General features: G+C 43.4%; 3 protein-coding genes across 5 annotated transcripts in view; 1 reads left to right on the forward strand and 2 right to left on the reverse strand.

The window, feature by feature from the left end:
• Elf1 (E74 like ETS transcription factor 1) overlaps positions 1–482 on the reverse strand; it is a 93193-nt gene extending 92711 nt beyond the window's left edge. The window contains exon 1 of the mRNA XM_057785874.1: positions 7–482. The gene's annotated coding sequence lies outside the window, so the exon portion shown is untranslated. The remainder of the gene's footprint in view (positions 1–6) is intronic.
• On the forward strand, positions 169–24482 carry Wbp4 (WW domain binding protein 4). 3 transcript variants are annotated; one of them, XM_057785880.1, is made up of 10 exons: positions 169–262; positions 1208–1280; positions 4387–4449; positions 4535–4658; positions 9977–10156; positions 13030–13076; positions 13825–13900; positions 15851–16041; positions 16907–17073; positions 22209–24482. In XM_057785880.1, exons 4-10 carry the CDS (start codon positions 4598–4600, stop codon positions 22414–22416), a joined length of 930 nt encoding a protein of 309 aa, XP_057641863.1. In that variant the 5' UTR covers positions 169–262; positions 1208–1280; positions 4387–4449; positions 4535–4597; the 3' UTR covers positions 22417–24482. The 3 variants fall into 3 exon arrangements, with proteins under 3 accessions (XP_057641863.1, XP_057641861.1, XP_057641862.1); XM_057785878.1 differs by lacking the exon at positions 169–262 and adding an exon at positions 487–754; XM_057785879.1 differs by lacking the exon at positions 169–262 and adding an exon at positions 783–950.
• On the reverse strand, positions 8821–9770 carry LOC130884751 (grpE protein homolog 1, mitochondrial). Its single transcript, XM_057785881.1, has one exon. It carries the CDS (start codon positions 9755–9757, stop codon positions 9104–9106), a length of 654 nt encoding a protein of 217 aa, XP_057641864.1. The 5' UTR covers positions 9758–9770; the 3' UTR covers positions 8821–9103.

Consider the following 24482-nt stretch of genomic DNA (forward strand, 5'->3'; position numbering starts at 1 on the left):
ACCCACCTGACTAGCGTCAGCCAAGCGACCGCCTCAGCTACCGTGCCCGACTCCAGCCGAAGCCGCCCCCGCGGCCTCCACTATCCCACGCGCGGGAACGAGCCCGACGGAGCGCGCGCGCGGGCGTGGCGAGGGTGGGGGTGGGGTGGGGGAGGGAGGAGCAGCGGGCCAGCCGAGCCACTGGAAAGTTTTGAGGCGAAGCCCCAGCGCCCCGGTGGCGGGTCCGGAACCGGCGGCTGCGCCTTTCTTTCTCAGCCCTCAGGTCCGGGCTGCTCTCCGGTCACGGAGCGAGCGGGCTAGCCGGCAAAGCCGAGGGCGGCGCCGTCTGTGGGAACAGCTGCGCGCGGCGTGGGGGGTGAGGTGGAGGGGGCGGAGGCCGAGCTTCTCGGCCGCGAGCCAGCTCGAGAGTGGAGGTTCTGGATCCCGGGAGGAGCGAGGACCCGCGGGGGCTGGAGCTCGGCTAGGACACTCGCGGCCCGCAGCTCCGGTCCCGTCGCGCTTTCGTCCCTTCTGGGTGACCTCAACCCCTTTATACCGACCCCACCTCTCAGGCGCTGCCAGGACCGCCCCGTGGGGGAGGGGAGGAGGCGGCGACACCGCGCGCGCGGATTGGGCCCTCGCGGCCGCCGTAGTCCGTCGGGGCCGCGGGACGCCGAGTCCGGGGACGCGGAGGCCCGGAGGTCCCGGCTCTCGCCGCCCGCCGAGCACCTGGGAGCGCGGGATCGCGGGCTACGCGCGGAGCCGGCGCGGTCATGTGAGTCGGGTCGGACGTGAGCCGCGCAGCGGCCGCGTGCCGCAGCCTCCTCCCGCCCCTCTGCTCGCCCCAGGCCGCCCGACCTGCCGGGCCGGTTCTCGGGGAGACGCGGGCGCCCTGGGAGCTGGGGACTCGGGTGCCGCCCCTGCCCGCCGGGGCCCGGGTAGCGCTGTCGCTGAAGATGTCACCAAAACAAGTGAATTAGCTGAGAAGGGGGCGGGAAAGGGAAATACTTTGCTTTGAGACTCTCGTTTCCCTCGTCTCGGTGGCAGTAACGAGAACTGTGATTATTTTACGGAAAGCGGTTTTACAAGTAATTCAGCTTCACGTAAATAATAAAACTGCTTTGCTAAGACAAAAACCAGTCAACACCCTTACGTTCCAAATGTTAAAATAGTATAACAATTCTCTTTTAATTTTTGGATAAACTTAGAGTTGTTTTTCCTTATTCAGGGCCGACTACTGGAAGTCACAACCAAAGAAGTTCTGTGATTACTGCAAGTGCTGGATAGCAGACAACAGGCCTGTATGAAATTTCTAGTAACATATTCACGTGACATGTTGCTTTTTGATCTAAGAGTTTGCAAGCCACTTTCATGTATAGTGCTCCAGATTTTTTTCCAAAACCTAGAAAGATGCCTTTTGTTTGATTCCGCTTATGAAAGCTACGGTCCTCTCATCAGTCTAACTTTGATTTCAAGGCCTAATTATTTCTGTGGCCTTTGAGGAAATGGACCGTGAGTGGGTAATCTCATCCATGATTATGGAACCCCTGCCTCTTAAAAAGAATATTTTCCTTTCTCTTTTATGTTTCTTGTTCTCAGAGAAATTTGGAAGAACATTATTGTCCCCCTCATGAAATACAAACATAGCAACAATTTATCCTTGTAAACTAGCTCCAGCTTGGCTTTGTTTTGGTTTCGAGACAGGTTTTCTCAGGGTATCTCTGGCTGTCCTGGAACTCACTTTATAGACCAGACTGACCTCGAACTCGCAGAGAACGGCCTGCCTCTGCCTCTCTGAGTGCTGGGATTAACGGCGTGCGCCACCACCTGACTGGCATAAGGCAAAAAGTCAGATGGCTTTCTTCCAAACTCTCAGATGTATCATCACAGTACAAGCGTACTATAGTAGAAACTTGGCCCCACAGTGAAAAACACCTACAGCTTTTGCAGAGGGCTGGAGTTCAGCTCCCAGCACCACGTGGCAGTTCACAACCACCTGTGACTCCAACAACAGCCTCCTCTGACCTTCCCTGGCAGCTGTACTCATGTGGCACTTATGAACTTACACAGTCACACACCTACAAAATAAGTTTTAAAAAGCTACCCTGTCTTGCCAGGCAGTGGGGCACCCACCTTTAATCCCAGCCCTAGGAGGTAGAGGCAGGTGGATCTCTGAGCTCCAGGCCAGCCTGCTTTACCGAGTGAGTTCCTGGACAGCCAGAACTACACAGGAAAAGCCTGTCTCGAAAAACAAAACGAAATAAAACCAAAAGTGATGGTATGTTATATATACATAACCTTTTCACTGGGCAGAATTGTTGTGCACAAGAAAACGTTGCCAGCTTTCTCCCTGTATTCCCTCGGTAAACACCTCTAAGTTGCCTGGGAGGTCTTTGGCTTTGAGGAGTATTGCATTTCTGTTTTGGTCTTACTGATGAGTGCTAAAGAGTGTGCATATTTTATTTGGCGTAGTCTAATCCTTACCAAAACTGCCATGAGGTTTTAAAACCACACAACACCTGGAGGTACTAAGCAGTAACATGAATTTTATGAGTTATTGAAAATAAATTATCTTTCCAGAAGTTTGCCTGCATCTCCCTAAATATCTAGTAATTTAGTCTTTAGCTACAGGCAATATTCAGTTTTGAATGGTCCTTTCACATAGTACTCTTTGTACGGTATATCACCTGGAGGTAACCTGGTCTAGGCATACTAGCTGATTGTTTGCTTTGCAAACTCTGGCTTTAATGGGGAATTCACAAGCGTGTATTAGAATAGCTTGGTTAATGCCTCGTACAGGATTTGATTGACAGCATTTATTTTAAAGCATTTTTCTGGGATTTCTTATTTCTTGCCACCAGACATCTATAATTTATTAATTCCTAAGTAGGTTCCCGTGCTCACTCAGCCATCCACGTCCCAGCCTTCTAATTACTGTTACTCTTCAAAAGCTCCCCCTTTCCCCGTGTCTATCGTTTTTATTCAAGACAGGATTTCTCTGTGTAGCTATTGAGGCTGTCCTGGAACTCAGGGCTGTGGAGCAGGCTTGCATTGAACTCAGAGATCTGCTTCTGCCTCCTGAGGGCTTGGATGAAAGGTGTGCGCCACCACCGCCCAACCCATGTCTATCCTTTTGTTGTTTCCGTGTGCATGTGCTTTATTCCATCGTGTTTACAGAGAGCACAGTTTCTGTTGGTTTTTGTTTTAACTGAACAGTATATCCTGAAGGTGTCTCCATGTCCTTACATAGGGGGCTGTGAGAGCCTTTGTTGTAGTAAAAGCCTGCAGGGATGCATGCAGTTCCTCAGCCAGTCCCCAATAGATCGAATACAAGATTGTTGCTACAAACAGTACTGTGGTGGATTACTTTGTTTATTGCATCATTTTGTGCAATGTGGGGAATTTTTTGAGTTTGTGTGGGTGTGTGTATACATGTTGGAGTGCATGTTCCTCAGTGTGCAAGTCAAAAGACAATGTTCATGCGGGTCCTGGGGGTTGAGGTGGGTTGTCAGGCGTGGTGTCAAGCACCTTTACCCACTAAGCCATCTTACCTGCCCAAATGAGGAATTTTTAAAATATCTATTCTTCTGAATGTTTTAAAGACCAAGTCTTTTTTGTTTTTGTTTTTTGTTGTTGTTTTGGTTTGGTTTTTTGTCTTTTGAGACAGGGTTTCTCTGTAGCTTTGGAGCCTATCCTGGAACTAGCTCTTATAGACCAGGCTGGCCTCGAACTCACTGAGATCCGCCTGCCTCTGCCTCCTGAGTGCTGGGATTAAAAGCATGTGCCACCACCACCCAGCAAGACCAAGTCTTTAAAGATATTCTTTATGTCTCTAATACAGCAAAACAGAAAATGAAATTTAGAGGCTTAACCAGTTTTGACATTTTGTGTTGAAAGGTAGTAGGTTTTGTTATTGTTGTTTTGTGGCTTTTGTTTCTTTGGTAGGGTATTTTGGTTTGGAAAAAAATTTTGTTATTGCTACTTTCTTTTTGTTTTGAGACAGGGTGTTGCTTGAGCAAATAGCTTAAGCTAGGCTGGAACTGGAATGCAGGTTTCTCTTGCATCAGCCTTCAAAGTACTCGGGTTACAGATATATGCCCTGCTCAGCTGAGACATGCTTCTTCTTGGAAGTTGTTCCCAACACTTTTAAGTCCTTATCACACCAATATTGACTGGGTTAATCAGGAGGGTACCTGATACTCTCCCCTGTGAGTGTGGTCATCCTGATCCATCTTAAGAACCAGAGACCATCTACTGGGAGAACATGGCAATCTGCTTAGACCACTAGCACCATTTGATACAACTCTCAGTTTGCATTAAAACTAAACATTTTTTATATTTCAGCCCCATATTTACAGTATTAGTTTACTGTGAATTTAATGATGCTTTTCCTTTTTACCTTTCAAGAGTGTTGAATTCCATGAAAGAGGAAAGAATCACAAGGAAAATGTGGCCAAGAGGATCAGTGAGGTAATTTCTGTTGGCTTTTCGTTCATTTGTCTGTGCAAACGTTCATCCCGTCTCTCACGTTCACCTTCACATGTGTCTCTCGTAGATTAAACAGAAAAGCTTGGACAAGGCAAAGGAAGAAGAAAAGGCATCCAAGGAGTTTGCGGCGATGGAGGCAGCTGCCCTGAAGGCATACCAGGAGGACCTGAAACGGCTTGGCTTAGAGTCAGGTAAGACAGTAGCAAGACACTTTAAAACTAACATCCCAGGTCGTGCTAAGGGACCATTTCATTGGTTCCATATAGGAGTTACATACTTGAAATAATGCTAGTGTTTTAATTGTGTGTGTATCATGAAAATACATAATTGAAGAGCTTATGTTTTGTGCTGTTGCGGTTGTTGTTTTGTTGTTGACGTACCATCTCCCAGTATATCCTGGACTAGTCTTGAACTTGTGGGCTTCCTACCTAGGCCTTCTGAAATTAAAAAGCATGAGCCACCATACCTGGCTTGTTTTGCTTTTTACAGTATGTATTTACTTATCTGTGTTGATGGAAGTGTGGAGTTCAGAGGACAGCTTGGAAGAGTCTGTTCTCTCCTTGCACCATGTGGATCAGACTCGGGTCACAAAGCTCAGTGGCAAGGGCCTTAAGGCACTGAGCCATCTTGCTGGCCCCATGTTTTGCTTTTAATGCTTCATCTTTTGGTACCTTTGTTCATATCGGCTGTATTACTTTAACAGTTCCCTAGTCCTAGCCCTAGCCTAGCTGAATGATTCGTTTCCAAAACCTTAGGCTTTTTAGATACTCACTGTTATAGGTACTACTCATTTTAAAAAAAAATCCACATTATAATTATATATTAACCAAATTTACCTCCAGCAGGCAGATTATTTTGAGGGTTGAAAAGGGATCTTATTGAATGTTTCCATCTGGTTGAACTGAGGCTCTAAAGCAGAAAGTTTTTGTGAGCTTTCTTCCATAACAAATTTTATCAGTTACTTTTCTGGTTACAAGATACCTGTCAGGAGCAACTTAGAGGATAAACGGTCAGCTGTGGGCAGTCAGAGGTTTGAGTCTACTGGGACTGGGCTGGCACAGTGGTGAGTAAGCGAGACGGATACTTGTTCCCGTGATCCAGGCCAGAGCCCTGCAGGTAGATGGAAATGTAGAGAGCGGGTCACCACTGGTGTCCCTCCACCAACCAGGCCCCGCCTCCTAAAGCTCCACAGCAAGCTGGTTGGCAGTGGTGGCGCACGCCTTTAATCCCAGCACTTGGGAGGCAGAGGCAGGTGGATCTCTATGAGTTCGAGGCCAGCCTGGTCTACAAGAGCTAGTTCCAGGACAGCCTCCAAAGCTACAGAGAAACCCTGTGGGGGGGGGGGGGAGAAGGGGAAAGAGCTCTACAGTAAGCTGGGAGCCAAGTTCTTAAACCAGATATTGGTGTGTGTGTGTGTGTGTGTGTGTGTATTGTTGTTTAATGTGTAACCCAGGTTGGCCTTGAACTTGTGATCCTCCTGCCTCTACTTCCTTCAGAAAATCCTACCGGTGTGCACCACCACAACCAGCTAGAGTAGATCTTGATTGTTGGCCTAGTAGTTCAGGTGGTCGGATAATTTGGGTTTTGGATTTTGTGAACCACTGACTTTATTGACCTTAACTAGACAGCATGAATGAGGAGTTATTTATAGGCACATGGGTGAGCCTGAAAGAGCGGCATCATCACAAAAGCTTGCCCCATCCTAGGTCGCTCCCTTGCACCATGCTCTTTTCAGTTAGCCTTTCTTTCACTTCAGCACCTCCCCAAATCCCTGGTGGAACAGGATGGGATAGTAGCCCAGCAGCGTGTAGTTGACCATCACCGTGTCAGTTGTCTTCTCAGCTCCAAGATAGCGGTGGTGCGATCACAGTCTTTCCACCTCTTTCCTGAGCCTTGCAGGAGGCGAGGCAGAGAAGAGCCTGTAGAGCATTGGGTTGTCATGCTATGTTGTCGCTTATTCTCAGTGACTGAGCCAGTTTTGACTCTCCACTGTAAGAAATCGCCTTCCGCAAACGAGGAGGACTGGCGCACTCGCACTGTTGGCCACCTGACTTGCACCTTGTGATACAATACAAGCCATTGCAGAGGGGGCTTCCTGCTCAGTTCCAGTCAAATTTTTCAGCGTGAAGTATACTCTTTAGTCTCTAATAAAAAGAACTCTTAATTATGGTTTTAAGCAGAATATTGCTTTCATGAAATAGAATAATTGTCAGTTTAATGTGTTCTAATGTTAGTGTTTAAGGAAAAGAAGGGGCATGTAGTTCCAAAAGGCCATTTATTTATTAATAAATGAGAGTCTCACTAGTTAATTTAAACTGGCCTTAAACAGGCTCCCAAGTTCTGGGGTTACAAGCATGCATCATTTCACCCAACTGAATATAAAGCATTTTGAGAGGAAAAATTAGTTAGGTATCTTCTGGACAGTTGGAGAAGTGTTAGTTGGAAATTCATCTCATTAATTTAATTTATATATAGATTAAAAGATTCCATTTAAGTGCCATTTTAAGGTTTTTGCTTTTTTGTTTTTTTGGACAGGGTTTCTCTGTGTAACCCTGGCTGTCCTGGAACTCACTCTGTAGATCACGGTGACCTCGAATTCAGTAGACCAGGATGGCCTCAAGATCCACCTGGCTTTGCCTCCCAAGTGCTGGGATTAAAGGTGTGCACTGCCACACTCGGCACAGATTAATTTTGATTATACATAAACATACCTCCCTTGTCCATGATGGGGATATTGGTTTGTCTGTTTTGATATAGAGTCTCACTGTATAGCTCTGGCTAGCCTGGAGCTCACTTTGTAGCCTAGGCTGGCCTCAAACTCAAAATAGGCTGGCGGAGATTCCAGATGTGAGCTACTATGCCCCTGTGGCATCCTTCTGGATTATATGTATTATGATCTGTGAAAGATCTGCACCCCCACGCATGCCATTCATCACAGCACTCAGGAGACAGAGGAAGGCGGTGTCTGAGCTCGAGGCCAGCCTGGTCTACAGAGCGAGTTCCAGGGCTACACAGAGAAACCCTGTCTCGGGGGAGAAAAAAACAGAGAGACACAGAGAGAGAGAGGGAGAGAGAGAGAGAGACAGAGAGAGAGAGAGAGAGAGAGAGAGAGAGAGAGAGAGAGAGAGAGAGAGAAGAATGCTGTAGTTTCTCCTGTATGTATCTTTTTGTGTTTGTTTTTCTCTGTAAGTTCATATTCTGGATAAGAAATCTGATATCAAAGGATGAATGTATTATAGTATAGCTGATGGCAAGCTAACTACAAATGTTAGACTGATTTGCATTTTTCTAGAAATAAAAAGTTGTTAATTGGTACTGGAAGTGTTAGCAATCTTATGAGCAGAAGACCAGAAAACAGTGTTTTCACTTTCATGTACGTACCATAGGTGAGAGTGGAATTTCATCATACTTTACAGATTAATCTATAAAAAGAAACTGTATTTATTTGCATTTCTTTGAATATTAGTAAAAGAAAATGTTTATTCTCTGTTAGGATATTTGATTTTTTTTTTTAATTTATTTATTTATTATGTATACAACATTCTGTCTCCACGTACGCCCACAAGCCAGAGGAGGGCGCCAGATCTCATTACAGATGGTTGTGAGCCACCATGTGGTTGCTGGGAATTGAACTCAGGACCTTTGGAAGAGCAGCCAGTGCTCTTAACCACTGAGCCATCTCTCCAGCCCCAGGATATTTGATTTTTAATGACATTAACTTGTTTGTTTTTCCATTTTTCTGGCATATGTGTTTTTGCTTTTGTTTCTTTTCATTGTATTTTACAAAAAAATTTAATTATGTTGTTGAATTTAACAGCATTTTTTTAGGGTTTTTTTTTTTAGGTTTTTTGTTTTGTTTTGTTTTTTTCAGGTAGTTTTGGCCTGGAGGGCTTTTGTTTGGCTGTTTTGTTTTCTCTGTGTAGCCCTGGCTGTCCTGGAATTCACTCTGTAGTCCAGGCTGGCCTCGGACCCAGAGATTTGTCTACCTCAGCTTCCCACGTGCAGGGGTTAAAGGCGTGCACCACCACTGCCCAGCCTGACCTAGAATTCATATTGGTGTGAAGCAGTGAGAAGCCAGTGGGAAATAGCTTAATAGCTTTGCATTTGTAACTTGTTGTTGGCGTGTCCCAGTGGCTAACACTGATTCCTGTTGCCATCAACATTGGAGTTTGTTGGTGTAGGCAGGATACCTGTTTCTTAGACAGGGTTTCATGGAGCCCCCACTGGCTAAGAACCCTTGATAACTAAAGGTGGTCTTTAACTCCTGAGTCTCCTGCCTCTACCTCTCAAGTACTAGGAGGCATGCACCATCACTTTTATTTTTTTTTTTTTTTTTTTTTTTTTTTTGCCAAAGACCTTTTATTTGTGTAAAGTACTTATCAATCACGAGGTGGAACAGATACAGTGTTACTACTCCTGAGGCCCTCTTCTGAAGTAGGTGATGCTAAACTCAGTGATCAGGCTCCCAGAGTCCCTGATAGTATGCAAGCAGCTTTGTGTTCTGCTTAGCTTACTTAAAATTTCCAAAAGGCTGGGCAAGGGTCAGATGTGTTCACAGATGAGAAATTACAAGCCTGCCTCTGCCTTTCAAGTTCTAGCAAGTGACTTACAAAGTCCAGAGCCCTAAGGAAGGCAGCTAAGCTTCCTTCACTACCCCCACCACAGCTGGCCTGAGGACACGTCCATGCAGCTTATAACCCACCTTTCTAACTTCTGACACAGTGCCTGGCTCTTTCCCCTCCACGGGGGCGTGGAACGAAGCCTCGTGTTCATAAGGGTCGAACTTGACCCCGATGGGATCGAGCCTGAGCAAGCCATGTTTTGTGAACACCTTCTGAATCTGGACTTCAGTCATGACTAGCCCTTCATATAGGATCTTCAAGTGAGGATTATTGTTGCTGATCTCCTCCTTTGGAACACTCTGGGTTGCCTTTTCCAGGATGTCTGCAACCTCCAGCAAGTCCTTGCAGAAGCCCTGGATGCCAAACAGCTTGGCCTCCTCTACCAGCTTCTGGCTTCTCTGCCGAAAATTCTCAGTATCTGCCAAAGCCCGTTTGTATTTTTCCATAGTCTCCCTCAGCTGCTTTTCTAGCTTCACCTTCTCTTCCAGGAGGGTCTTGTCTGCAGATGGCTGCTCTGTCTTTGGCTCACAATGACCCAAGTCCTCTTCCAGGTTCTGGCCACTGTTTGTCTGTTTTGTAAGTGTGCACAACAAGCGAGGAGAAGGCCTGAGAGACAGCGCCAACGCCGGGAGACTGCGCCCCGAGAGCCTCACGCACCGAACCGCCATGCTTGCCCCCGCGACTGCGTCACTCCATCACTTTTATTTTGGGTTTTTTTGAGACGGGGTTTCTCTGTAGCTTTGGAGCCTATCCTGGAACTAGCTCTTGTAGACCAGGCTGGCCTCGAACTCACAGAGATTAGCCCTCCTTTGCCTCCCAAGTGCTGGGATTAAAGGCGTGCACCACCACCATCCGGCTAAGTTACCCCTTCTTATCTTTTTTTCTAGACATTCCACAGCCAAGTATATCACCAGTGACCAGCACTGTCCAGCCCACCCCTCCATCAAATCAACAGAAAGAGAAGAAAAAGAAAAAGGAAAAGAAAAAGAAAGACTCTTCGAAGGGTAGATGGGTGGAAGGCGTAACGGCTGATGGTCACTGTTACTATTACGATCTCATCACAGGAGGTATGCTGGTAAAGCATAGAATTACTAGAAATAGAAAAACAGTTTTTCTGTTGAGATTTTTATTTAATATTGATTTAATATTGGCATATGTTAAACAGTAAGAAAGTAACTTCCTTTTTCCACAAAGCTTAGAAAGTTATAATTTCAACATTCAGAAGGGTGACCACAAATTAGAGACTAGCCTAGAATACATAGTGGGACCCATGCCAGCTTCGGGTAAAGAAAAGAAAAGAAAAGAAGCTGTAATAAGAGTACCCTGCTTATTGCAAATCAGTGCCATGGTTAAAGATTCATAAATTCCTAGCTGAGCTTGGTGGCGCACACCTTTAATCCCAGCACTAAGGATGCATAGGCAGGTGGGTCTCTGTGAGTTCAGGGCCAGCATGGTTACAGAGGAAGTTCCAAGACAGCCAGAGCTGTTGTAGAGAGACCCTGTCTTGAAAAACCAAACCAAAAAAGAAAATCTTTTCAATTTCTTACAAATTTCCACTTTCTTGATTAAAAAATCGGAGCTCTGTAGAAATATAGCACTTCACCTTAAGGTCAGACTCTCCACATCTGTGTTAGTCTGTGTTGCAACCTACAAGGGTCTCGAAATAAAATGCCAATAGGAAAGATTTTGTTGTTTTTTTTCCCCCATGACACAGGTTTCTCTGTATAGCTCTGTACTGAAACTCACTCTGTAGACCAGACTAACCTCGAACTCAGAGATTCACCTCCCCTTGCCTCCCTAGTGCTTGGCTTAAGGGCTGCACAACCACCCCTTGGCTGGCAAGGTTTTCTAACTAGGAACTTTGGAAACCAAAAGCTGATTTTTTTTTTTTTTAACATAGCTGTCTTGATTGACTATTTAATTTTCCTCTTTGGGCTGGTGAGGTGATTCAGTGGGTGAGGTATCTGCCTCTAAGCCTGACGACCTGAGTTTAGTCCCCAGAACCCACATGGTAGAAAGAGAGAGCAATCTTCCACAAATTGTCCTCCAACCTACACCCATATACACAAAAAAATAAATGTAACTGATGAATTTTGAGAATTTTCCTTCATATTAATGTTAAATAACAGTTTCAGTAAAGTACATGAGTTTTTCAATAGGAATATTAAAAACATTTTTTGTATTCTCTTAAAACTTAATACATTTTTAAATATCCCATGTATATTCTGGGGCAAAGAAATTGATTTATATTACCCTCCAAAAATACATAATTTATGGAAGAAATAAGTAAAATTTTTTTTATTGTAGTTCAACAGCAGATCAACCAGAAATAGACACGGGGTGGGAAGGGTGTTGGTTTTTCAGATTGACTTTAAAGCTATTTTTCTTTTCGGTCTTTCTGTGCTACCTTTCTTCATCTTATTATATGTATTCTTATTCTCAATGATAACTTGTTTATAATTTCTTTATTCTTCATTTCTCACCCTCTATTTACCCAAGACAACAGAAAGCCATCCCTTTCCTTCAAAACCTACCAAGCCAACTATTTCTACATGGGACGAGAGACACAAACAACTAACTGGTCCTTAATAATGATAATAATAATAATTATAATAGCTCAGATGTGAAGGTGAGAGACAGAAAAGGCCCTCAAAAGACAGTCTCGCTATGTAAACCTGGCTGGGAACTCACAGAGATCTGCCTGCCTCGCCTCCCCAGTGCTGCCATTAAAAGTGTGTGCCACAAGCTGAGCGATGGTAGCGCACACCTTTAATCCCAGCACTGGGGAGGCAGAGTCAGGTGACTCTCTGTGAGTTTGAGGCCAGCCTGATCTACAGAGTGAGTTCAAGGACAGGCTCCAAAGCTACAGAGAAATCCTATCTCGAAAAACCAAGTAAAAAGAAAGGATGTGCCACCACATCTGGGAATTGTGTGTTTTAAGGACTTACACAAGGCTTGCCTGGCCTCAAACTCACAGCAGTGCTCGTGTCAGCGTTTCAAATGTGTCAATTCACGTAGACTCCATTTTTAGGTGAATAGGTGTCTTTTTTGTTGCTGTGACAAAGCAACTTATAAAAGAAAGCATGTATTTGGGCTCACATCTCAGGTTAAAAGTCCTTAACCATCATGGCAGGGAGCGTGGCAGCAGGCAGGCATGTGTTGGAGCACTAAGTGAGAGCTTACATCTCATCCACAGCCAGGAGGCAGAGAGAGCGAGCAAACTGGGAATGGTGTAGGCTTTGGAGACCTCAAAGTCTCCACCCCAGCCACACATCTCCAGGAGGGCCACACTTCTAATCCCTCCCAAACAGTTTCACCAGCTGGCGACCAAGTGTTCAAATATATGAGCCTCTGGGGCCATTCTCATTTAAACCACAATAACAAGGAATCTCACAGAAGAATTAAGCACATAAAAATGGTAATAAATAAATAATAAATAAAATAAAGAACCTACCAAGTATAAATGCTCTAACCTCTAAGAAAAGTTCTACCAGACACTAGTAATTACTGTGGGAGTTTCAGTAACTTTTGACCATGCTGCCATTTCTAAGTTACGTAGCATTCACAAGTATTCTGTGCAGTACCACTAAGGATATATGTTGTTTCTTTCATTTTTTTCAATAATAAACTATTTTGTCCGGGCGGTGGTGGCGCACGCCTTTAATCCCAGTACTTGGGAGGCAGAGGCAGGTGGATCTCTGGGAGTTCGAGACCAGCCTGGTCTACAAGAGCTAGTTCCAGGACAGGCTCCAAAACCACAGAGAAACCCTGTCTCGAAAAACCAAAAAATAAATAAATAAATAAATAAATAAATAAATAAATAAATATTTTGTAGTGTTTCATACATAATAGGGACTCTTGTGGATTTTTACCTAAATTAAATTTTGGGGACTTGTTTTATTTTAAAGCAAAATTGTTTTACAATGTATTTTGTTTTAAGCATCTCAGTGGGAGAAGCCAGAAGGATTTCAAGGGAACCTAAAAAAGGTAATTATAACATATTTATGCTGTCTTTGCCTTATTCTCTCATGTGATTGGCTTCTGAAGTCGGCAGGTTGGGTGGCTGATTGGCTTTGTGGTGCTGGGGATTAGTCCCAGGCCTTGTGAACAGCCACCATGCTACCCCTGAGCCAACAAACCCTGGCTGCTGTGACTTTTTGTAGAATTTTGTTAAGCAAATTTATTTCCAAATAAGCAGGTTCTCTTCAACTCCCCAGCTTGCTTCTTTCTTCCTGTAATCCTTGTGTTAGAAGGCTGAGTAGAGCTGGAACAGGTATATCTGTGTACACACACACAACCATACAGGATAAATGAGTAGAGCTGGAACAGGTATATCTGTGTACACACACACAACCATACAGGATAAATGAGTAGAGCTGGAACAGGTATATCTGTGTACACACACACACAACCATACAGGATAAATGAGTAGAGCTGGAACAGGTATATCTGTGTACACACACACAACCATACAGGATAAATGATTAGTCGATTTGCAGTCACTTCTTGTTTACATGTCTGTCCAACTAGACAGAATTCCTGGCTTAGAGAGGAGACACTTTCTGTTTGAAAGTTAGTAGTGGCTAGCAAAAACCAGGCTGCGTTGCCATGATCTTTATCATCACTCTTGACTCCAGGTGCCAGGTGGAAAAGACAGGATAGCACATTTGCCTTTGTTAGTCAGTAGATAGCGACTGTCATTATTCTCACTGTGTTGTTTTTTCCCTCCTATTAGACATTAGCAAAGGCCATTTGGGTAGAAGGTTTAAGTGAAGATGGTTACACCTATTATTATAATACAGAAACAGGAGGTGAGTATTACCTTTGACTTTTTTGGTTTGGTTTGGTTTGGTTGATGGTTGGTTTTTCTTTTTTTTTTTTTTTTTTTTTTTTGGTTTTTCGAGACAGGGTTTCTCTGTGGCTTTGGCACCTGTCCTGGAACTAGCTCTTGTAGATTCACCTTCCTCTGCCTCCCAAGTGCTGGGATTAAAGGCGTGCGCCACCACCGCCAAGCCCGTGGTTGGTTTTTCAAGACAGGGTTTCTCTGTAGCTTTTGGAGCCTGTCCTGGAACTAGCTCTTGTAGACCAGGCTGGCCTCGAACTCACAGAGATCCACCTGCCTCTATCTTTGATTATTTTAACTTAAAACTGTACCCAAAACTGCATATGAGCTATTTTGTATCAAGTACATATTATCTTTTATAAAGGGTACTTAAATTATTTCTATATATGTATTGCTTTGTATGTATTAATATATACTGTGCATCAGTGTTATTCCTCTTTTTTTTTAAATGAATTTATGCTCACTATATGTAAGCCTGGTACCCAAGGAAGCCAGAAGAAGGCATCAGATCCCCTGGAACTGGAGTTACGGGTGGTTTTGAGTTACCATGTGGGTGCTGGAATTGAACCCTGGTCCTCCCTGAAAGCAACAAAAATTAACTGTTGAACTGGGTGGTGGTGGCAGCGCATTCCTTTAATTCCAGCACTTGGAAGGCAGAGGCAGGTATATGAGTTGGAGGCCAGCCTAATCTACAAAGCAAGTTCCAAGACAGCCAGGGTTCTTACACAGAGAAACCCTATCTCAAAACATACAAAAGACATTTGCAAATTTAAAAAAAAATCAACTCTAAAATTACTGTCTCATGATTGATTTAATAATTTTCCTTCTAAGTACCTATAGTTATTACCTAGTTTGACTTTTGTTGTGGTGAGGATCAAACTTGCGAGCCAGTGCATGCTAGCATGTGCCCTCTTATTGAACTATACCTAGACCTTCACCATTTTCATTTAGGAAAACAAAACTGATGCCTTTAATCCCAGCACCTGGGAGGCAGAGGCAGGTGGATCTCTGTGAGTTCAAGGTCTGCCTGGTCTGCAAAGTGAGTTCTAGGACAGCCAGAGCTGTTACACAGAGAAACCCTGTCTTGAAAAACAAAACAAAAACAAAAGCCTTGTGTTAGAGATGTTATTTAATGGGTAGAGTGTTTGCAGAGTCCTGGGTTTAACCTATAGTATTACATAAATCTGGGTATGGGTATTAGGAAGGTGACCTGTTAGGTAAAGTGCTTGCTGTCCAAGTGTGAGGGCCTGGACCCACATAGCAAGGTGTGGATACAAGCACCTGTAACCCTAACGCTGGGGGAACAGAAATAAGCAAATCCCAGGGTTTGTTGTGTGGAGGTAGAACAGGCAGACCTTGAACTCACGGAAATCCTCTGTCTCCTAGTCTTCTTTACTCTTAAAATCGTCTCAGTTGGGTAATAAATTGTATAGTTCCTCTCCTTTTCATTTAACTAGAAGTGGAGACAAGACTGTTTAGAGACTTGGCTGGCTCTAAAACCCAGTGACCACTAGATGGCAGTGGAGTTCAGCCAGTTGAGACACCTTTACTGTGATAGAATGTATTCATCTCTTCACTCTGTTGTGGGGACTCCAGAAAACCCTACCTTAAGTTTCAGGAAATACTCTGTAAAGTCATTATCAGTATGTTTCTTGAAATTGTTTTCAGGTAGCTGAAGATGTTTAAGACTTATCACCCACTTCCCCAGTTCCTTCCCATTGGAGTTAGGGTTTATGAGTTTAGTAAGTGCAGGTTGTCCTACGTTTCTGAGTGATAGAAAAAAGAAATGAGAGGTTTTTGAGCTCTTCATAAAGTGTGTGTGTGTATAATGCGGTATTATTTAGTAATTGTACATGATAAAGTTATATTGCTAAGTATTGCTAAATAAGTAATACAGTTATTAAAATGTGTTGATCAGAATCCAGGTGGGAAAAGCCTGATGAATTCATTCCCCACACTGGAGACGGGCCTTCGAGTAAGGACAGTGAAAAGTCACCCGACACCCTGGAAGAGTCCAAATCCTCAGATTCCCACAGTGACTCTGACGGCGAACAGAAGAAGGCCGGGGAGGCCGCTGCAGACACGAAGAAACTGATCATCAAGTTTAAGGTAAAATCCAAGAGGATCTGTTAAGAAAAATCATGCCTGGGGATGTGGTTTATGTACATTCGATCCCAGCACGTGGGAAGCAGAGGCAGGCAGCTCTCTTTAGTTTGAGGCCAGCTGATCTACATAGGGAATTCCAGGTCAGCCACACAACACAGTGAGACCCTGTCTAGGGAAAAAGGAGTGAGAAAATCGTGTTGCTTATCATGTGGCATATTCTGGTGATCTCGGTTCTTGGGAAGCTAAGATGGGAGAATTAGAATAGAAGTTCAGGACCAGCATGGGCTACATATGGGATGAGCCCCATGTAGAATACAGAAGACATTCCAAGCAAGCTCCCCGTGGATAGTAGTTTACAGAGGCTGGAAACCTAGTATGTGGATGGTGTACACACCAGAGTGGGCAAGTGGGTTGAAGGGCTTTCTTAGCCCAGTGAAGATAGGTGTCTTTTATGGGGGCTGCTTCTGCCCCAAGGGGGAGTTAGTCTATTCCAACCCCCACTTACACACCTGAGACAGTTTCTCTATGTAGCCCTGGCTGTCCTAGCGTTTGCTCTGTAGATCAGTCTGACCTCAAACTCACAAATATTTTCCTGCCTCTACCTTTAGAGTCTGGTAGGCATGCTCTACCACTGCCTTTATGTACCATCATGGTACATGTTTTAAAAGTATCATTAAACATATGCATTAAAGTTTCAGATAGTGAAAACCCTGATCTAGTTTTTCTGTGCACATTTATTATGTGAAAACTTAAAACCATTAATGAATGACTGTTATTCTTAAGAAGACCTTTTAAGGAAATTTGGGGGTTGTCTATAACAGTTCTGCTGGAAGTGTGTTGTTTATTTTTATTGGCCTTTGCATTTCAGGAAAAAAATAAAAGTACTGAAAAAAGAACTGACCCAGAAATACAAAAAGAAAAAAGTACCCCAAAACAGAATCCATCAAATACAAGTGAAGAAAAGCCTAAAACGCTTAAGAAATCAACGAACCCTTATGGGGAGTGGCAAGAAATTAAACAAGAGAGCGAGTCTCAGTAAGTACCTGAGAGGTCATCCCCTGCTGTGCCCAAGCACCTCAACTATGCTGTGCTCCTTAGAAATGTAGCTCTCCCTGCTTTCTAGAATAGCTTGTTTTAACAGATGAAACAGCAGTTGTTTTAAAGCAAGGGAGTGATTGTGTTGTGTCCTACCAAAGCCTGACCACATTCACACACTCATCTTTTTTTTTTGTTTTTTCGAGACAGGGTTTCTCTGTGGCTTTGGAGCCTGTCCTGGAACTAGCTCTTGTAGACCAGGCTGGTCTCGAACTCACAGAGATCCGCCTGCCTCTGCCTCCCGAGTACTGGGATTAAAGGCGTGCACCACCATCGCCCGGCAACACACACTCATCATTTTTTATCACAAAAACAAATACTTGCAGTAAATACTTTGCAAAATACTTTAGCTATAGAATGTGTTTGAAGGCAAAACTTTTGTCCTCTTATTCTCTTGAAATGTCTCGCTATACTTCTAAGTTTGTTTTTTTTAATATATTTAACTTTATTTTATGTGCATTGGCATCAGATCCTCTGGAACTGGAGTTACAGACAGTCGTGAGCTGCCCTGTGGGTTCTGGGAATTGAACCTAGGTCCTTTGGAAGAGCAGCCGGTGCTCTTAACTATGGAGCCATCTCTCCAGTCCCAAAGTTTTGTTTTTTATGTGGGTGTGGATTTTGTTCTGGTTGGTTTGTTGGTCAATTGGTTTGATTTGGGGTTTTGTTTTGTTTTTTGAGTCGTGTAGCCTCAGACTAGCCTTGGACTCCTTATCTGGCCCCACCTCACGGGTTCCAGTATTAACAGGTGTGAGCCACCATAGCTGACACTTCCTTTTTTTTTTTTTTTTTTTTTTTTTTTTTTTTTTTGGTTTTTCGAGACAGGGTTTCTCTGTGGCTTTGGAGCCTGTCCTGGAACTAGCTCTTGTAGACCAGGCTGGTCTCGAACTCACAGAGATCCGCCTGCCTCTGCCTCCCGAGTGCTGGGATTAAAGGTGTGCGCCACCATCGCCCGGCTCTTCCAAATTTTTAAACTCATATTGAAGGCAGAAGAGTTTGTCAACAGTTTAGCATAATTGTGCTAAAGATGATACCTGATTAATGGTACTGGCTTAACTGCTCAAATGAGTTTTCTTTTTAGAGGCATTTATTTTACCAGGTAAGTAAAGTCACTCCCAGGCATTTTAGTATTTCTTTAATAAGAATTTTTATTTTTTTATTTATTTTTTTAAAGATCTATTTATTATGTATACAACATTCTGCCTCCATGTATGCCTGCACACCAGAGGAGGGCGCCAGATCTCATTACAGATGGTTGTGAGCCACCATGTAGTTGCTGGGAATTGAACTCAGGACTTCTGGAAGAGCAGCCAGTGCTCTTAAACACTGAGCCATCTCTCCAGCCCCATTTTAGTATTTTTTTAACCCTTAAAAGGAACCTTCCGCCAGGTGGTGGTGGTACACGCCTTTGTCTTTAATCCCAGCACTTGGGAGGCAGAGGTAGGCGGATCTCTGTGAGTATGAGGCCAGCCTGGTCTACAAGAGCTAGTTCCAGGACAGACTCCAAAGCTACAGAGAAAAACAACAACAAAAAAAATCATAGAAACCTTCTAGGTGAAGTAAGAAAGGTGTATGGGTAAAGCAGATATTCTTTAAAACACTGCTTTGAAAGAATAGTGTAGAATGAATCCTTTTTATGTACTTTCATAGTGAGTTATTAATTATTAAAATTCTTGGCCGAGGGTGGGTTGCACACTGATGGCACCACCATGTGGGAGACAGAGGCTGGATTTGCTTCAAAAGCATGGACTACAGAATGAATCTTAACTCAAAGCTACCAGAACCCAAACTATACCCTGCTTTTTAATGAAAAGACTGTACTTCTTTCATAGTGAAATAATGGGAGTATTGAGCAACTCTATATACCAGACTTTACCCCCCAGCTGTAACATTGGTGCCTCTCCCTGGAAGTTACTGGAGCACTCGGCCAGTCCATTCCCTTCTTCCGTTCTTGTCACTTAAAACAGGAAGATGGTTTTATACCCACTTATGTGTGAGAAAAGATTGGGGTGGGCAAAAGGTCACCTGATACGTAAGCAAGGAAAAGAGACTGGGAGGAGAGGTTACAGCAGGAGGTTGGGGGGGCAGAGAGTGAGGGAATGAGGGAAGGAGAGTCTACTGAAGCACTTCGTTCAGATACCTTATAAGTTGCGGTAACATTTTTTAATTAAAAAGTAGGAAAATTGTCCTTTGTCAGCATCTCCTATTTCAAAATTGGTGGCGCACGCCTTTAATCCCAGCACTTGGGAAATAGAGGTAGGCGGATCTCTGTGAGTTTGAGACTAGCCTGGTCTACAAGAGCTAGTTCCAGGACAGGCTCCAAAGCCACAGAGAAACCCTGTCTCGAAAAACCAAAAAAACAAAACAAAAACAAAAAGCCCCTTCTTTGTCAAAAAATAATATATATATATATATATAGTAAAAGCCAGGCGATGGTGGCACACGCCTTTAATCCCAGCACTTGGGAGGCAGAGGAAGGTGGATCTCTGTGAGTTCGAGACCAGCCTGGTCTACAAGAGCTAGTTCCAGGACAGGCTCCAAAGCCACAGAGAAACCCTGTCTCGAAAAACCAAAAAAAAAAAGTATCAAAATTGATGTATCTTTCTAATGGTTAAATTTCAGGCTACCTAGACTGTACAAGCTTGTCGGACTGTTTTTGGACGGCCAGCCTATAAATAATGACCTGGAGACTTGGCCTTAGCTTGGGCTTTTTTCCCAACTAGCTCTAATAACTTAATTAACCTATATATTTTTTTAATCTACATTCTGCCACATGGCTTGATTATGTCCTCTTAGTATGGCACATCTGACTTGCTCAGAGTCTCTTGGTGAAATTGGGCACCTAGATTCCCCCTTCTAAAATATCTCTCTCTCCTGCCTAGCTATTGGCCATTTAGCTCTTTTTTTAACCAATCAGGAGGTGCCTTAGGCAAAGACACCTTTACAGTATAAAAAAATATTTCACAACCTAGGCAGCTTAGTATGTAATAGATTGTTTCCAACTTTATAAGTAGATTAACCTACTTTATAAGTAGATAATTTCTTTTTTTCTTTATTTACTTACTTAGATTTTTCAAGACAGGGTTTCTCTGTGTAGCCTTTGCTGTCCTGGAACTTTCTCTGTAGATCAGACTGTCCTCAAACTCTCTAACATAGTCTAAATTGAATTAAATTTAAATTTAGAAAGAGCTAAACTTTTGTCATGGACCAGTTCTTACTCCCCAGCTCATCACTAGTAATTTCTGAATGAACATGTTCTGAACTGAGTGGTTTCTGAAGGGAAAAGCTAATAGAGCAAATGCTGATGGAGAGGAAGCTTCTACAGAGAATCTGCTCTGTGTCAACGTTGATACAGAGTAGCAGCCAGAGTACCTGCTCCAGCTGCCTCCTGCCTGTCTGCTGTACAGAAGACAGCGAGGACAGCCATCAGAGAATAGAAATTAAAGCTTTTATTTATCATTAACTTGTTATGGGTGCTTATTGCTCTTGGAGAGGACCTGGGTTTGGTTCCCAGCATCCACATGATAACTAACAACCATCTGTAACTCTGGTTCCAGAAGATCTGATACCTCCTGGCCTTTGTGGACACTTCACACATGTCATATGCAGACATACCTGCAAGCAAAACATCTATCACACATAAAATAAGAATAAAACCTAAAGGGGGGCCAGGCGGTGGTGGCGCACGCCTTTAATCCCAGCACTTGGAAGGCAGAGGCAGGCGGATCTCTGTGAGTTCGAGACCAGCCTGGTCTACAAGAGCTAGTTCCAGGACAGGCTCCAAAACCACAGAGAAACCCTGTCTCAAAAAACCAAAAAAAAAAAAAAAAAAAAACCTAAAGGGGGCTCTGAGAAGCATATTTTCAAAAAATTAGACTCTTCATCTCCCGTCTCTGATTTTCTGTTTGCCTTCTTTATTCTCTAGCTACTGAATTCTTCTCTCCAAAAAAGAATTTGGTCCCCAGCAAACTTAATAATCTCAGCCACTTAATATGATGATCTTTCTGCTCTGTGTTCAGAACTCTCATGGGTGGATTTGATGAGCTAACTCTTTCATAGACTAGTTCACTATCTAGAGCAGTGATTCTCAGTATGTGGGTCACAAACTCTTGGGGGTCGAATGACCCTTTCACAGGGGTCACCTAAGACCATCGGAAAACAGATATTTATATCAAGATTCATAAAAGTAGCAAAAATTACAGTTAGGAAGTAGCAGTGGAAAATAGTTTTATGGTTTGGGGGGGTGAGGTCACCACAGCATGAGGAAGTATATTAAACGGTCACAGTGGTTGAGAAACACTGATCTAGGGGATAGGGTACTGATTTCTGGTCTGGCCAGGTTGTTTTTTACTGACCATGTGGATAGTCGAAGGGCTATTTCTCAAAATAAAAACACGCTAGGCAAGTAATTCATTGAGTCTACCATAACAGGACATTAAGGTTCCATTCTTTTCCATCTTGTGTTATGTAAACCTTCAGAATCTCTGTGTTTATACTACATAGCGTATATGAGCGGAGTGTTTTCTAAGATGCTGTATCCTTTGTGCACAGAAACAGAACAAATGAGACCTGTCCTAGCCCATATCAGTCAAAGTTGAGTGTGTTGAGACTAAATCAATATTTTAAATCACCTAGAGCTAAGCAGTGCACACCTAACCCAGGCCGAAGGCTCAGGAACTCAAGGTCACCCACATTGACATTAGAAAGTACAGGGTTGGCCGGGCGATGGTGGCGCAGGCCTTTAATCCTAGCACTTGGGAGGCAGAGGCAGGCGGATCTCTGTGAGTTTGAGACCAGCCTGGTCTACAAGAGCTAGTTCTAGGACAGGCTCCAAAGCCACAGAGAAACCCTGTCTCGAAAAACCAAAAAGAAAAAAAGAGAGAAAGTACAGGGTTAGCCAGGACTACATGAGACCCTTTCTCAAAAAAGCCAGAACAGGAGCAGCATAGTGTTCCTGATGACCAGCCTCTGATCCCCTCAGTGTTACGGTTGGCTTGTGGTGCTTCACTGGCTCATGGTTTCTATGCAGATATTTACCTAATCTGTCAGGTTATAGTTTAGGTTTCTTTCTGTTCCAGGGAAGAGGTCGATTTGGAACTTCCAAGCACTGAAAACGAATATCTGTCAACTTCAGAAGCTGCTGCTGGAGAAATCAAAGTGGTATTTAAAGAAAAAACAGTCTCTTCCCTGGGAGTTGCAGCAGATGGGGTGGCTCCAGTCTTCAAAAAGAGAAGAATTGAAAATGGGAGATGTCGGAATTTAAGACAGCGAGGTGACGATGAGTGAGTGACTGGGAACGATCCGAGTGCTGTGGACAAAGGAGACGGCCCTTTCCGAGCCTCTCTGTGCTTTGCGCACTATAGTGCTGCGGTTTACATTTCTGCTAAATGTATTTTATGTGACTCAGAATAAACCTTTTTTCATGTGAAATTTATTTTTGTTCCTTAAGTGGAAGCCTACCACATTGCATTGTAATACAGTGTATTATGTTCAATGTCTAAAACTGCTAATTATATGATAATTTAAGATGTTAGGTATCTGTTATTTAAAACATGGGGAAGAGCCTAGCTCTGTCCTTACTCATATGAGCATACCTTGTCCTGCATTGAAAATGCATTATTTCCACACACTGAAATTAACCTGTTACCTGGGAATAAGAATCAGACACAGACGTGCACAGCCCCATGGCAGTCTGGTTTTGATGGTCCTTTCTGAAGCCTGGATGTAGTATGCATAGCAACTTGTCTTACTCAGTTTAAGACCAAAGACCAGAAGCAGGAGCCTCTTGGGTACTAAAGAGCAGAGTGACGACTGGACCAGGGGTCAGCTTACAGCAGCAAAGTGTGAAAAGGGTTAAGTTGGAGCCAAGCATCAGGGAACTAGAGATGGAAATGCAGCTTCTGCCGTGACATTCTAGAACAGTCCTTTCCCAGTCAGGCCAACTTCATAACCCTGGGTCCATTGGAAGGTTTACCTAAGGTAATGTAAACAAAAGGCTTCGTGGTCCACTTAGATGGTTCCTGTTTTTTGGCTGCATTTCTTAGTAGAAGTTTCATATTCTATTTGAAGTACTTTACTTTATTATTTTTGCATATTTTTAAATATATTTTTCTTAAGTTGTATAGTATGTAACTTTTGGTAGCAAATATTTGTCTTTGCTAGTATACATGTAAGAATAGCTTATTAAAACCATAAAAAATATTGGGGTCTTTTTTTCTAATATGAATCAAAGCTTATCATTGGCAAAATGGTATTTGGAGATTAATCTTTGCAATTATTCAGGCCTAAACTTTATATTTTGAAGCATTTTACAGTTTATTTTGTGAAGAGTCTTGCTGTATTGCCTAGGCTGACCTCAAATCCAGATTCTTAGGTCTAAGATTACTCAGGAGTTCTGAAATTAACAGGTATACCATCACACCTGAGTGTTTGATAGTTGAGGTTGTTTGTTGTTTTCCGAGACAGGGTTTCTCTGTAGCTTTTGGGCCTGTCGTGAATGGAACTAGCTCTTACAGTTGAGTTTTTATTGTTCTTTGACTGGGGTGATCAAGGGTTTGAGTCAGGGTCTCCCTTTATATCCTAGGCTGCCTTCAAACTCGCAGTTAACACCCTACCTAAACCTTAGTGGCCTTGGTGCTGGGATTGCAGGCATGAGCCAACAGACCCCTCTGTTTACTGGGGATTGGGTTTTGGGGTCTTATTTTTGTTTGGTTTGTTTTTTGAGACCCTCCTGTCTCCCAGGCTAGCCTGGAACTCCCTAGTTAGCTTGGCTGAAGATGACCGTTTGAACTTACGGTCCTCCTGTTTTCTGCTTCCCCAGAGCTGGGATTCTAGTTGTATGCTACCCCTCCTGGTTTATATGGTGCTAGATTGTGTTGGTCAAGCACCAGCTGAGCCACAATCTACTGTGTTTTTAAATTTCGATAGGTCATTTGTCGTGTAGCCGAGCAGTATGTATCAGTCCTTGGCGCTTCTCAACCGGAAAAGACCAAAAGTGAAGTGTATTTATGCTTTAGTCACACTTGGCTCCTGGAAAACACAGTATCGAAGACCTTTGTTAAATTTGTTTGTATTTGTTTCTTCTGAGACAGAGTCTCACAGTGTATCCCTGGCAGGCCTGCACTATGTAGATCTGCCTGGCACTCACAGTGAACCTACTTAACTCTGCCTCTCAAGTGTTAGGATTAAAGATATTTACCACCAGACCTGGTCCCCCCGGGTTGTTTTGAGGGGTAGTGTATGTTTAAGACACTTGGGGAATGCCTGTAGTAGCTCAAACTCATCCACCATTAATACTTAGAGTATATACAGATGGACATAAAGTAAAAACAAAAATAAACAAAGACCAAGTT

Source organism: Chionomys nivalis, chromosome 12 (genome assembly GCF_950005125.1).
Source record: "Chionomys nivalis chromosome 12, mChiNiv1.1, whole genome shotgun sequence".
Taxonomy (NCBI): Eukaryota; Metazoa; Chordata; class Mammalia; order Rodentia; family Cricetidae; genus Chionomys; species Chionomys nivalis.

What these genes read in the sequence shown, in the direction of transcription:
- Wbp4 (XM_057785878.1), top strand. An exon ending in TTACGATCTCATCACAGGAG is followed by an intron (nt 10,157 to 13,029) that starts GTATGCTGGTAA and finishes TTTTGTTTTAAG; the next exon opens with CATCTCAGTGGGAGAAGCCA. An exon ending in AACTGATCATCAAGTTTAAG is followed by an intron (nt 16,042 to 16,906) that starts GTAAAATCCAAG and finishes TTTGCATTTCAG; the next exon opens with GAAAAAAATAAAAGTACTGA.
- LOC130884751 (XM_057785881.1), bottom strand. Translation starts at nt 9,757, where the DNA reads ATGGCGGTTCGGTGCGTGAGGCTCTCGGGGCGCAGTCTCCCGGCGTTG.